The sequence below is a fragment of the Melanaphis sacchari genome, unplaced genomic scaffold (genome assembly GCF_002803265.2).
Source record: "Melanaphis sacchari strain LSU unplaced genomic scaffold, SCAv2.0 Contig107_pilon_pilon, whole genome shotgun sequence".
In the NCBI taxonomy this organism is placed as follows: Eukaryota; Metazoa; Arthropoda; class Insecta; order Hemiptera; family Aphididae; genus Melanaphis; species Melanaphis sacchari.
In genome coordinates, this window is record NW_020270407.1 from 441961 (window position 1) to 458232 (window position 16272).

The 16272-nt window shown below is 26.4% G+C and overlaps 2 protein-coding genes across 2 annotated transcripts in view; both read left to right on the forward strand.

The window, feature by feature from the left end:
• LOC112603403 (40S ribosomal protein S11) overlaps nt 1-2908 on the forward strand; it is a 4007-nt gene extending 1099 nt beyond the window's left edge. Inside the window, exons 3-4 of the mRNA XM_025351941.1 lie at nt 2456-2661; nt 2725-2908. Of these exons, the coding sequence (XP_025207726.1) occupies nt 2456-2661; nt 2725-2848 (330 nt within the window). The 3' untranslated portion in view covers nt 2849-2908. The remainder of the gene's footprint in view (nt 1-2455; nt 2662-2724) is intronic.
• An 8418-nt stretch (nt 2909-11326) lies between these two features.
• Nucleotides 11327-16272, forward strand: part of LOC112603399 (puratrophin-1-like) — a 163318-nt gene continuing 158372 nt past the window's right edge. Inside the window, exon 1 of the mRNA XM_025351935.1 lies at nt 11327-12036. Within this exon, the coding sequence (XP_025207720.1) occupies nt 11959-12036 (78 nt within the window). The 5' untranslated portion in view covers nt 11327-11958. The remainder of the gene's footprint in view (nt 12037-16272) is intronic.

Below are 16272 nucleotides of genomic sequence, written 5' to 3' on the forward strand. Positions count from 1 at the left end.
TTCTTTTCTATGTCTAATATAAATCATAAATACATTTTAAATAGAAAACCTTAGGAATTATATGATGATACTAACACGACGGTCTTATGAGTAAATTTTGATTATAAATTGTGTTACTGATACCATGTAAATTACTTCTTTTCTATGTCTAATATAAATAATAAATACATTTTAAATATAAAATCTTAGGAATTATATGATGATACTAACACGACGGTCTTATGAGTTAATGCAATATGATTTTAAATTGTGTTTCTGAAAACCTTACAAATTAATTTTTTTTCTATGTTAAATAAATCTAATGCGTATTATGTAAAAAATATATTCACAATACATCAATTTTATGATTTAGTGAAATTATTAATGTATTCTTATTTAAGTAACAGATGCAGTATTTATATTCATTTTTATATACATCATTTTTCGTGAAATTTCAATATATACAGTAGAACATTTTTCTATTTTTTTATTATTGAAATGCTTACGTTATATAATTTGATATTTTACATGCTGTATATCCGTATTTTCTGATAATTCAGTCTTTTTTGTGTTTCGGCCATAACCCCAGTCCCAGAAGGGTTCTACTGTATATATCTTTATATTTAAATACCTAGTTTGATTTTGAACTCTGAAACTTATTTATTTTTAAACAGTATTGTTATTGTTAGGTGTACTTGAATATAAATATTAATATTTTCTATTCAGAATAAGAGAACACTGCTCACCTAACAAAAACTGATCATGTTTGCTTATTACCTATCATTAACTGCTTCCATAATGGTGGCTATTGATGTTAATCTACAATAGTGTTTGGCATTGCTTTGGAATTTAATAATTTTAATAAAAATTAAATAGAAACAATTCTGCTATATTTTGATATTCATAGTAGGTTAACTACAAATTTCATCTGCATGATTATATTATTATTGTAGTAGTCAATATTCATAAAAATTTACTTGTCTGTGCCAAATATATTATCATTGTATATAAATTTTATAAAAAAAAATATTAGTTATACACAAACATTTCTATGCATAATATACATGAGGTTAATTTTTATGGTGATCACTGCCATTTAAATAAATGTTATGTTTTTTTTTTTTTTAAAGATACGATATTCAAAAATGAACAGTTTTAATCATTTACTTATAGTCATTGTCTTTATAATATGATATTCAGTAGTACAGTAGACACCGCTTATAAGACTCACGAATATAAGGTTCAGTCGCTTATTAGACTCAAAATCGTCTGGACCGGTCCGGACGTATCCAAATACATTAAAAAAAAAATCGATTTTAAGACTCAACACTTCGGTTATAAGACTCAAATTTCATAAAATAAATACTAGAAAATAAACTTTTTTGGTTATAATTTAGAAATAAATTGGTTTTGAAAAATGAAATAATATTCGTGTTGATTATTTCTAGTTTCTGTTGGTACCTTATAACGTATAATAATTTTTATCGCAGATAAAAGTTCACATTTATCGCAATGATAATTATAACGATTATAATTTTAGTTTTTTTTATTGGGATTATTAAATTTATTCAATAATAAAGTATGTAATATGTAATATGTGTTAATGTATTAAAATCAAAGCAAAATATGTAGTAAAATAAAATTTATAAATACGTAATTAATTTTTTTTTCCACTTCACCTATAAGACTCACTTTGTGCTGGTCCCAAAGTGAGTCTTATAAGCGGCATCTACTGTATATAAAAAGAAATATGTACAATACATATTAAAAATGATTTTCAATCATAACTTACATGTTATTTTTTTTTTTTTTTAACTTATTAAATGATGCTCTCTTGACCACAAATGTATTTCATAAACATGTGAATCTAAATAACTAATTTTTATTTTGCATTTTTTGGCCTTTTTTGTCATTTTTAGGTCCTATTTTCCTTTTTTTAATTCAATTTCTTTTATTTGTAATTATATTTTGTCAATTAATATCTTTACATGCATAGTTTTTGTTATACACTGATTGTATATAAGTACCTACATCAAATTTATATTTTATTAAATAATATTGTACACAAGTTGCATATGGGTTAAGTAAAGATAAAGATTCAATAGAGTAAGTTAATTGCTAGCTGTCATTTTTACTTTTGACAATATAAAATATGCTTTATTTGTATAATGTAATAATTTTAAGTAATTTTAATTATTATTAGTATTCTTTAAAAAAATATATATATATTTTTACTATTTTTAAACAAATATTTATAATTTTTTAGGTCATTTTATTAATGTTTTTAAGATCATCAACTTCCGAGCTTTACTAATTATAAATATTAAATTCTGGTTTATACATATATTATTATATATTATATTTTTAATTGCTAATTTATATATTTTAAATATCCTAGTTAGTATCAAAATATATTTATGATAAATTAATTAAAAATTATATAAGTATTCTAATTACTTGGTTTATTTATTTATAGGCTATTGATGGAACTTATATCGACAAGAAATGCCCATTTACTGGTAATGTTTCCATCCGAGGACGTATCTTAACTGGTGTGGTGCGTAAAATGAAAATGCAAAGAACTATTGTGATCAGAAGGGATTATTTGCACTATATCAGTAAATACAATCGTTTTGAAAAACGTCACAAAAATATGTCAGTCCATTTATCACCTTGTTTCCGGTATGTTATTGTATAGTTGTTATTGTTGTCAATATTATATCATAAATTAATTTGTGTTATTAGTGATGTGGAAATTGGAGATATTGTCACAATTGGTGAATGTCGACCTCTCAGTAAAACAGTCAGATTTAACGTTTTGAAAGTGACAAAGGGAACAGGAGCAAAGAAAGGTTTCAAAAAATTCTAAGATTTAAATGTAATATTATTATTTTTATTCATTACAATAAATTCTAGAAAAAAAAATACATTGTTTTGTGTGCTTATTTTTATATATACCTATTTTATTTTATTTTTAATTATTGATATTGGACATGATATACCGTCAATAAATGGTGGTCAATTGATAGCGTAACAATAGATATGGATAATAAATTGCGCCACGATTGATAGTATACAACAATAAATATTGTCTTGAAATTTTTTTTAATTCCAATTTTTCACAAATTTGTCAATAATTAAAATAATTGGTTGAAAGTTGAACAATTAGTCACAGAAAATCACCATCATCAAAATCGAAGTAAGATTATTTATGTGGAATTGTGCATAATTTTCAACTACAAGTTTATTTTTTTTTAAGTACTACTACTAATTAAAATCAGTTAACATAAAAAAAATGTATAATTTATTGTTATTATACTTCTTGCCCTTAAGCTTACCAATATAAATGTAATATAATTTTACTTAACAATATAAATATTTTTAAGTATACGATTATTATACAACAATTACTACTAAAAACAAAAAAAATCTTATATTATTGTGAAACGTATATTAAAATATTGTCTTACTACCTATAATGGATTATAACAATTGCATTAAATAATACACTTTTTTTTAAATGTAATATTTATTAAAAATATTTAACCAATCAATAAATTTGTGAAAATATCCAAGGTTTCAATATTTTTGGAAAAATGTTTTTTACAGAAAAATTAATAATGTAATGTTTCAACTAATTTATTATTTATATCAATCTATGTTATAAATTAATAACAATATATTTTATTTTATTTATATAAAAATGATAGAGGTTTTTTTATTGTGGCTTAGCCTTGAAATCCAATTATGAGGTTTTTTAAGTTTTAAGGAGATAGTTTAGATTTTAAGCGTAGTTTTTTGACCCAATTCCTATTAATTACAACATATTAAGATACCAAATAGTAATACATTACTAGTGGCACCTTCTGTCTTGTAAACTAAAATTGAAAAAAAAAACTCAACTTACTTTTCTAACCAATTTTTGTAAAATGATAATGTTTATATATTTCTGTAACTTATTAAATAAAAAAACTGATCGACTAATTTTGATAAAAATTATAAATAAAGGATAGTTTAGGAGACATTTTGGAAAATGTACTTAGTATTATATCTAATCAAGAATCAATTGTAGGCAGATTCATTCATCTTTATCCATTTATAATTCCTAAAGCAAGGTACTTATGCCATAATTTGCTTGTAAAGTAATGTATGCTAAAATGTAGGTGCATTAATATAGTGCTGTATTTTATGTTTATATTTATTATGTATGTGATAAATGATAATTTTTATCAAAAATGTAATTATTGCTTAAAATTAAGTAAGTTTAACCTACCACATTCATAAAATGGTACTTAAAAGAAATATGAATTATTTAAACTAATATAAATTATTAAATAAATATCCTTTGAAATAGAAACTGATCAATTGGAATCAGTCTACGCTAAGATTTGTTTTTTATAATCAATAGTTAATCATTTAATTCAAATTTAATTCATCTACTACAGTGACCAATTCAACGATGGTGTATACTCAAAAACAAAATCTGTATAATATTATACATATATAACAGGGAACATTGTTTAATGCTTATTTTTAAAACAATTGTGTTCAATCACTGCTAAGAAATCACTTCAGACGTCAGTCATCAATATCATCATGTTATGTAAAATCAACAATGATGTTATTTTTATAAGTAATTAAATTTAATAGCTAACTGTTAATAGGTACTTAAATACTTAAGTAAAATATGAGTTGGAGTTAAGCAATGCGAAAATAGTTTGGCCCCCATGTTGTAATTTTTACCTGAAAAAAGATAAAATATAAGTATCTTTAAATATTGATCTGTAATAATATTATTTTCAATAAAATAATTTAATTTTTAAAGTAAATTAAATAAGTGCATTTACTGTTATTAATCAGCACACTGATTTACATAACAAAGATATATTTTTTAATTTTAAAATTAATATTATTGGCTTTTAGGGAGATACCATGTTTGAGCTTAATTTGTATACATATTTATGTTTGTATATTATTTACATCCATTATAAACAATACAAATATACAAAAAATTATTAGAAATAATGAATGTAGAATGCAAGCATGGGCACCCATTCTGGGGAGTGATATAGGCGCAATTTGGGGTGTGCTTGGCACCCTCAAATTTCATATTAGCACTCCTAAATTTTTCATAACATCATCGAATTTTAATTGGTTATAAATTATGAATATTATGATATTATGTCATAAACATTAGGATAGATTTGATTCTAGGATTTCTCGTCTTCATATTAATAAATAATAATTATAAAGCATAGATACCGATCACTGATCAGAATAACATAGAAAATATTATCACAGATTAAATAAAATGTTTTATTTAATCTGTGATATTAATGTCAATTTATTGTTTATATTATGATTAATAAATTATTATGTATTAATTACACAAGAAGATTTATAAAACGATTATCAATAAGTCGATAACGATTACGCTGAAACGTCTTTCGACTATTAGGTAAATGGAAAAGTTATTAATATTGAGAGAGATTTAAACACTAAAATTGATGATGATAAAATAATAAATAATTTTAGTATGTCTCTAGACCAGTGATTTTCAATCTTTTTAACAATGTAGCACACTTCTTCTTCTATAAAATTTTTGCGGCACACCAATAATTCGTATAATACGTGAAGCATATATTTTTATATATAATACATATATATATACACAAAATTAACTCCATCAATAGATTTATCGCGGCATACTTCAAAGGCGCTCTCAACACACTAGTGTGCCGCGACACACCGGATGAAAACCACTGCTCTAGACTCTAAGACTTATATCTTTAATATAATATAAAAATAAAAAATGTAATTACTTATAAGTTATAAGTGATATTTGAAATTTTTGTTTTATTTTCTTTATTAATATTTTCTTTTATTATAAATTATTAATAAATAATAAGATAGTTTAACGAAAATGTATGAATGGTGCTGTAAAAAAGGGATGTGGGGAAAAAGTTACCCACAAGTCACTTTGGTCAACATAAATTTAGCACCCCCATACATTTAATCCAAATTGCGCCTATGGGGAGACGGGGCACTTACCCCCTCTCTGGAAAATAATATGATCTTAATGATCTTATAATAAATATTATCATTATAGATATTATCTAATTACCTAAAGAGCATAGGTACGAATATTACGAATTATTTTTTTCTTTATCTCTATAGGGATTTGAAATAATATATGTATATATAGTCGAATTGACGACTTTGTAGGTATACGCAAGATTAATCGCAGATTAAACATTTATTTAGTATATATTTTGAGATTTTTATGAATGTAAATGGGTTCTAACAAGTAATAACCATAGCTCTATACCTAGTCCATAAGTATTATATTTTTCTCGTTTAGAATTTTCAAAAGAAAATATGTCTGTAAGTATTCTGTAGGTTATTATCGAAATTTTTGAACCTATTTTCATTGGCATGTAGAGCAGTGACTTTTGCTACTTTTTATTCTGAAGATGTTTGAAATTGAGGACAAAAACTTAGAAACTGTTATTAGCTTAAATACGTGTTTTTGTCGCGGATTAGCAATGGAATCACTTATTCAATGGTAAAGTACTCAAGTAGCTTATTTTTAATTGATGGATTAAGGAGTAAGGTCTAAGAAATAGGTTTCAAAACCAAGTGTTTTACACTAAACTCTCTTCTTTGAAAATAGTAATGTGGCCGTAGCGCCATCTATTCGTTTTACACACATTAAAAACTACTCATTTGATCGTGTCAAAAATTTGTGTTCACATACGTTGTTCATTTTCACGGTCGTTGATATCTACACTTAAATTGGTTAATCCGATGTATTAAACGGATTAAATTTAATTCTAAGTACACTAAGCGAGGTCTTTCATAATAACTAATTATTATTTTTATTTTTTCCTATGAAAAGTGGGATATTAGGTACAGCTAGTTTTAAATATATTTATATACTACTTAATAATATGTGCATCTGATTTAATTAATTTTGACCAAATGACCAAAATTATTTTAACTATAAAAATATTAAATGCAATAATAATTATTACCAAAATACAAATACTTACTGTGTCTAATGTGCTACCAGAAAGCTCAAGTTTAAGATTGAAGGATTTTCACTACTTTAAAATATTATGAATTGATGACAGTATAAATTAATACAAAGTATAAATTCATCATTATAAAACCTATACATTCTCAATTTTATTATAATCGAAAACGGAGAAAAGTATGAATGATTAGACCAACAAATAACAATTAATCATTACTCATTAGTAATGATTAGGTAATGAGGTTATTTTCAATCAGAACAGAATGGAGATACATATTACCTATTATTTTATTGATTATTTCTGATTATTTTATGAAACCAGATAATCTATGATAAAGGTTAGGTTATTGATTTATCATAAATTATAACTTTCATATATACTTAACGAAACTTCCATTTAACAATTTTTTTTGTTTAACGAAATATTTTCGAAAACCATAGGTATAATTAAATTAAACCAAATGTATTTAATTATATCTAACGAATTTATTTGGTTTTCATTATCATATCAATATGGAAAATAATACCATTATATTACTTGGTACCTAGGCAACATAGAAGTTTCACTGGAATACACTTCTAGTTTATTTAGTATGATAGATGCAATAAATATATAGCATAATAAATAGCAGAACCTATTACGTAGGTATATGTGTACATTATCAGTTTTAGCACTTGTTTACGAACTTCCGGGTTTTAATTTTGAGTTTGTAGATGAGCTATAGAATGTATACTGTAAATTCCGCAGAAGTAAAAATATTTAATGAGTTACTCTTAGCCATTCGTTTATTTTTCATGGCCAACGTAGATATCTAATATTCTTAAGTAATTTAAGTAAACACAATAGCGCATACAAAATATAAAATAATACAAATCAGTTGTAGTAGGTATAGATAATATGGAAAATTAATTAATTTTTGTTTATATTCATTACAGCAGGTATTCATATTGTTATTCAGAAATATTGGTAAAAAAAAAAATTCAAATAAACGCAACTATAATCCCATAATAATACATATAATATGTCATAGAAGGTCACATGCAATGTATAAAGACTGTCCAAAATATAACACTATTAATTTTTTTAATAATTAAGGTACATTATATAGTAGATACCTACCACTATACAAGATGGCGAATACTATTGTACTTATAACCTATACGTCAAGAAATAAGCAATTTTATTCCACATAATTTTAATTATTTTAATCATTATGTGTGTATATTTATACGATAAATCTATTAATTCTTTTTTTTTTTTTAAGTATAATCGTATAACTGTACAGTCTGTACATAATTATAAATAGGTATTGCTCGAACACTGCAATCAATGCACAATATTGTAATGTAGATAATAATTTGCCATTTGACTGGAAAGTGGTCAGTTAACGGTTTTGCAACGTACGTCGTACTTACTCTTCATCGTACACAGCGACTACGAAAAAAAAATTGTTTTTTATTTAGATAATTTTCGACAAGTTTGGCAGTTGGTTTGTTATAAATTACATTTTACAATCATTATTACAACATAATTTAAAATATAAGATTATTTATGGTATGTACAGTTAAGTCTTGAATAACTTTGAGTAATTTAGTCATTTACTATATATAATAGTGTTATCTATTCTAACGATTCTCACTAATGCTGTACTATATAAAGGATGCGAGCAGGATATCAGTGAAATCTTGGAGTCTTTCCTTTTCATAGATTGTAGCATAGAAAATATATTATTGTGGCTCGTAAATATAATGATACATGATACTAGATACCTTGCACTTACTTAGTTTATAATATCCTAAATAATTGATTAAGTACTACCTGCCTACCTGTTTATTCAATCAATTTATTTGTCCTTATTTTTATGGTTAATATATTATTTTGTATAATATCATATCTTTAGTTATGTATATATGTTCTATGTATTCTATTTTATATACGCAATACACATGTTAAATGGGTATATATTATTTAATTTAATCTAAATATTGATGTTTAATAAGTATAGTTAACAGTTATATTATTATATTACATGTTATAATGTATTGATTTTATAATGATTATTGATTAAGTATTGTTAGACTAAACAATATAATGTGTCATGTTACGTATTATGTATATAATTTGTTATTTGTAAATGATAATATTAATAATTAATTACTTTATTGTCTTTAGTACCATTTTAAAATAATTATTATTGTTGATAAATGTTTAAAAAGTTAGATGAATCTTTATAAAAACCTAAATGATATACTAGTGTCTGATTCATTTTTGAGATAACTAATAAAAATCGGTTGCTTTTAGTGACTCATCTTAAAGAACTGAAAATGACGAATTAAATATTTTTCCATTTCCTGCAAATTTATGTAACTTTCTACCTACATAATAAAAGCCAATTATCAACAAATGCATTTTTATAAATATAGTGTATAATACATAAGTAATATGCTTTATCCGTATCTATACTGAGAGACTGGGAAAACCTTTTATTAAAACATTTTTATAATCTAGATTTCCAGCACATTAAAGAATGAAGATAAATTATATTACGAGTATTATATAGGAGGTAGGTATTAGATTAAACCTTCCGGCTCACTCGGTCTACAAAAATAATATTATTAGAGTGTTACTTACAATTATTATGTTTGAATGTAGGTAGATATCTACTCAAATAGATAACATTTTAAAGTCAGGTTTTATCCATTTTCCATTTGTTGTAATGTCGAACAGAATGATGAAAGAAATTATGTATGTTACTTAAAAATATTCGTAACAAACTAAACTGCACTTCATACCATCTACAACTTACATAATATGATACGGCTATTAGCTATTTCATAAAAAATCAAGCATATTTTATAGCTGGGTAGGTACTTGGCACAAGTTGGCAGTGATGTGAGTGTAGTGAATATTGTGTCACATTTTCAAGGTAAACTATTTTTTTCTATATTTTTCTGTTGGTTAATTATCCATTATTTTATGTATTCAATTTTTTAAATTGAATGTTAGAGAACATGTATTGAGAATTAAATTAAGAATTTTAAGACTTAAGTGTTTTGTTTTTAAAAAATGGAGTTTTTGATTTTGTTACTAATTTTTAAGCATATTAATGATGACTAATGAGTAATGACTTATGACTTATGACTATGAGTAATTCTAAAAATGAGACTAAGAGTTATATTTAATTTTTTTTTCTTTTATATACCTTTATTATTTAATAATAATAAAACATTTTTTATCCAAACTTTGTGTAATGTTTGATCCCGAAAAATACGTGAAACACCTAACATTTTAAGTTATATTTCAGTATACCATTATTTTAAACATTATATTTATATTTCTAATATATTAGTAAAAAATAATAATTTATGCGACTCGTAACTATATGAATGTAAAATATGATACATAAATTATAGCCTATATATATGTAGGTAAACATAGATTTTCCACAGTTGCAGTAAAATGTAACCTATATATTATTTCCAAGCCGTGTTTCTGAAGTCGGATATTATATTTATAATTCCCCCACAGACTCTGCTAAAAAAAATATATATATATATATACATCGAATTGTTCCAATTTATAGTGTTATTATGACAACATAGTTTTGACGAGTTTTCTCGTCGACGACGTTTCGGACGCGCCGTACCGAAAACAATAAACAACTAAACGAGGCGCATACAATATGTTTATACTACTAATGTTTAATCATAACGATTGAAAAAAAATACGACTTATGTGCGTATAAAATATTATTTACTAAGTATTAAATACATTTTTTCGCGTGAATTGCGTAAAATATAATATAATATCTAATATTATTATACGACTTACGACGAGCAGTATTGTGTGTACCTTATAATATATGGATTTCAGCGACAATGCGTCGTGTACAATAATATACAACGCAACGACGACAAAAATAATAGTAATAATTATCGTTATATCATTATCATCGCATTATTCCATTGTTTTATCGGATGTGCACGGCTCGCGGGGACTTGGCGATAATCCGATACGCGTGTTTTATTTTATAATTTTTTTTTTTTTTTTGTGCACATAATATTATTATTATTATTATTAATTTATGTATCAATATCGTTATTACTTGTTATTAACGACGTTCTCGTACCTAAACGATATTTGGGCCTTCCGACGCCGCCGATGATTATTGTTTTCCCCCGCGCACGACCACCGCCCCCCGCCGAAAACGACCGTGCCGTGGGAGCACGTGATCCGCGTCGGCCCCGAACCGCAACCACACACGCGTAGCACACCATACTCCTCGCCGCCGTCGTCTGTCAAACGGTCGCCAGTCGCGCGCACAGGTATCACAGTCGGTCGTCGGACGGTTAGGTGCGTCGCGTCGCGTATTTTCGTTCCGCGATTTTTCGACAAACCCATAGTGGTACCAATACGATAATAATTTACCTAATAAAAACATCGTGCGCTCGATCGCCTCGTAAAAACGTTATCGAGAATCGGGCGACAGCAATTATTATTAATAGCAGAATAATCGCCTGCCTCCAAACACGAAACTCGCACCTGTCCGCGGGGCTCGGTTTGTTCGCCGGGCACGTCGTCCGTTCGAGTCGTTTTTCGGTTCGGTTCGTGTGGTTTTCGACAGCAACGCGCGGCGTCCGTGTGATCCGCGCGGTCGACAGCGAGCGGATAATGCGATATCGTCGTCAATAATTATTATTAATCGCGTGGGCAAAACGTAAGTGAGTGCGTACAGTACGGGCGAGGACCGGCGCGACTCTGCCCAGAACATGACGCGTATCGTTAACAGTACCTGGGTGTAGGTAGACGAACTAGACAAAGAAACGCCGCAGAAATGTGATCGGGCGCGGGCGCATCGTTTCGCCTTTTCCGCCGTGTACATTCGCGCTGCAATCATAGTACCAGGTACTTATATTATTAACACGTTATATGGATCATTGCGATGGCCTATGTCGTATGGCGAGTGTTGCGGAAGAAGTATCTCAAAGTCAGAAGCGGAGTCACTCTGAACGGTTTGATGGTAGGTAGTATCCCCTCTCCACCATCCGTCATATTTATACTTTTATTTTTTTATTTAATAATAATTATATTTCATTTTCACCCGTCCCGGCGTATTCGGCGAGTTTGATCATCATGGGTACCTGTATTTTTTTCCCCAGGGGCGATCTCCCTCGGGTGTGCGGCGGTTTTTGGTTCTTACAATGTTTTAATCGTAACGATAATAATAATCTGTTCAACATTTGCAGTACTTACGCGATATTAGCATTTCAAAGTTTATTGACTAGTGCTGTCGAGATAGAGACTATAGGGCGTTCAAGAGCTGTGTTAAAACATTTTTTCAATTTAGCTCTCCCTGCCCCTCCATCATTTTGAAGAGTTTCTGACACGCCAGCACATGTCAGTGATTTTTACGATATAAAATTATGAACAATTGTATAACGCCGCCGTACATCTAAACCACAGTAATACGTTCTCGTACCGGCGAAAGATTAGATTTACAAACACTATATACGTAACATAGCTAAGATACATCGTTTTGTTGCAAATTATTATTTTATATTTGACTAATACGTAATAATATAGTATTTTTATAATATTATCCTCTCGATGTTCTGTAACGGTTGTCTGCTGGGTAAGATTAACGTAATCTTTATGTTCGTTTATTTATCGTCCTAAAATGTGATTTCGATTACGGCATACATAGATACACCTATTGCGACACGTCATGTGTGTTTACAAACAAATATATATATAAGCGTATAATATAATATACAGTTATACACACAATATCTACACAACAAGTGTGTGTTAGATATCAAATATTGTTCAAGGAAGTAGGAATACCCTATTTGAAATAAAAACGAGATGACAAAGTTGACGAATTTATCGATCATCTTGAAAACTCGAGTGGTCTGAGCATATATTATACAAATAATATAATTTTGTGTATACTATAATATGTATAGTACACTTTCGTCACACGACGTGTAAATTATTGTTGGCTTCAATATGTCTTCATCATATTTTGTTTGGTTTGTTCGAATTTTGGATTTTTGTTAATATAATTTAATAGTTACTAAATCAATGCGATCCGACTGTTAGTAAAAAAATTCATTTTGACCGAGGAAATATACATAGTACCAACGCCTATTTTTTTATTTTTGTTTTTATTGAACAAAATTCAACTAATTTATCAAATAGGTTTTTGCTCTGAACTACATAATTTTGAGCTCGCGCGTGGGTGTGTATATTACGCAAACTTGGGCACTGTACGTTTATAGCTAGTATTAATTAATATATGAATACGTATTATAATACATTGTAATATCATTTATAATTCCCGAGTATGGTTTTTTTTATAAATTGACTAAATAAAACACAAACACTTATCGTTCAAGGTAAGAAAAATAATACCGTTTTAAATCTAATCGAAAGAAATTGAAACATTTAATCTAGACATTCCCATTATTTAAACTTGAATTTCATGAATTATGTCGTGATTTTATTAATAGTACAACTAACCTTTGTAATACTAGTGATACCTACTGCTCTAGAGTCATTTTAACATATTTTGTCATCAAGAATAAAGCTATTTAAGAATACATTATTAACTATTTCCCGAACATCGTAAAATTAATTTAAATTTGTTGCGTTCATCTTAAAAAACATTTTTTAATAGAAAAAAACTTGTAATAACTAATAAATACGAAAAAGTATTAAGTGGGAGATTTTAATTTATAGGTATCTGTTTGGTCATATTAATTTGTATGCTCTATATTTTATTAAGAATTTTATAAGTACTGAAAAAAATATTAGGGGAGCTATATACTATTTTTACTTGTCGTATTTTTATAGTTATATGTTTACCCGTCGAAATTTTATGTTTTTATCAATTAAATGACGTTACATTTTAATCGTTATTTACGTTATGCGATGTTAGTATGTATATACACCATTTGTTGATTGTTGATATTATTATGCAACTGCATATATTAAAGTAGATATCTATACGTTCATCATTGATGAACAATTGCACCATGATTATTTTATCTTGTGTAAGAATACAATGAAAACGTAGGATTGTAGGTCTTCTGAATTCAGAATTGATGACTAACGAGTGTATTTTACGTAGGTATAGTACTATATGATTATGAGCAAAATGAAAAGTATACAAATTGTATAAAAAATAAAGTACTATGTAATGTTGTTGTAACTATTAAAATCCTTATTATACGTAATGCTTTCTTCTAAGATCCCTAATAATAGTTACTTAATTATTTTGGAATCTAGATGTAAATTAAATATATTTATTAGTTTTGATGTTTTTTTAGAACTGATTTTTGTGAATTCTGATAATTATAGGTATGGTGACCAAGTATAGAAAACCAAAAAAGTAGGTACATTTTAAAACTTTGCCTTTCTATCAAAAAAACCTCTCACTTGAACGAGTTAGTCAACGTATAGACTATTCTACCTATTTTTCCCATAAATGATCTTCATTTATACAAATTGTTCTTTTTATCTAATTACTCTTTTTTTTTCAATTTTTATATTATCAACAACAACTACTATTTGTTTGAAATTACAATTTAATTATTATTCCAACTTATTATGTATGTTTTTTTTCATGATGAAAATACTATAAAACTTAATACATTGAAAGTATAAGAAATATTTTAATGTATAATTATTAAAAAAATAAAATGTTAAATACTTTCAAACATTTATTGATAATGTGTTTCCTGTGCCTTAAATTTCAATAGCTTTGCATATTATATTGTATTAATATACTTTTGGTAGAATCATAAGATATAAATGAATAATTAAATTTAAAAAAATCATTATCGTGTATAAAAACTCGTAGGTAGAAAAATGAGTATAATTTTGTCCTATCAATATATTTGGTCACCATAATTAAAGGGTATGCATAGGGAAAGAGCATAATCGTTATATTCACACATCTTGATTTTTAATTTTCAATTTTTGCCTTGAGTCAGTGTGCTATTTTAAATGCCTGTTCGAGATACCCAGTAAAAGAAAAAATTATTCTGTACGAATTATACCTAGTACTTTTTAGATTTCACAAAAAATTAAATGGCTGGTAATTTGATTTATGTGGCCGACAGGCTAGGGTAGGCAAAATTGTAGCATTTGAATATATAGCAACTAAATCTATTTAATTTTTATTTAAATGTATACATACCTTCATACTGTCTAAAATTAAAATATTTTTGATGAAAATATAATTTATTTAGAATTATGAATGTGTATACAAGTATAATATATACTAAATGTGAGTATGAGTTTCTGTTGTTATACAAAACAGTTATTAAACATCTCGATGATCACTTTCTTGTTAACAATTTTTAAGTTCTAACCACCAGTCTTATTTGCAGATATTGTGTGATGTATATTTATAATAGAGAGACCTACCTATTTCAATTAGTTTATGCAGTTGAATGTATTCTCGACATGATAAAAGTCATCTTGATATTATATTTTCATAAGTCTTGAGGCGATGACAAGTTTTTTGTCTATTGAATTGAAAACATTGAAAACAATAATATAATATAAAATAAAATAATTAATAGTAAATGAATCATAGATCATTTAAAAATGTTTTTTGTTGACGCGTATCTATATTATTATAGTAACTTCAGGTCATGATCCAATAATATAATTCTTTTAGTTATAAACTTATAAATTATAATTATAAATATTTCATTTATTATTAACATGTATAGGTCAAGTATACAATTGTGTGCCTATATTTATTACAAACTGAATGTTTAGATTAATTAATTTTGAATTTTTTTTTGGATATTAACTTATAAGTTATAACGTATTTATTAATAATACAATATATTGTACGCATTCTAAATTAGTAAATTGGAAATAAATTCGTATGATTTACTTATTATATTTTACTATTTTAATTATTATTAAATACTAAGGTTTAAGTGCATTATGATATCGTGATATACGCTGCATAAAGAGTACAAATTAATTTGAACTACCTATATGCTAATGTATTATTATCAAACATCAATAAATATTATATACATGGCCTATTTACTATCTTTATTAAGAAAAAGTTGGAAAGAGGAGAAAATGCATTTACCTTATTTCTATTATTTATAATTATCTCTTTCCATCTCTATCGTATTTTTTTTTCATTCACTGTAGAATAAAGAATCAAAATTAATTTAAAGGTAAATTTAGTTTAATCTAAGAAACTAATAAATTATTAAGTAAT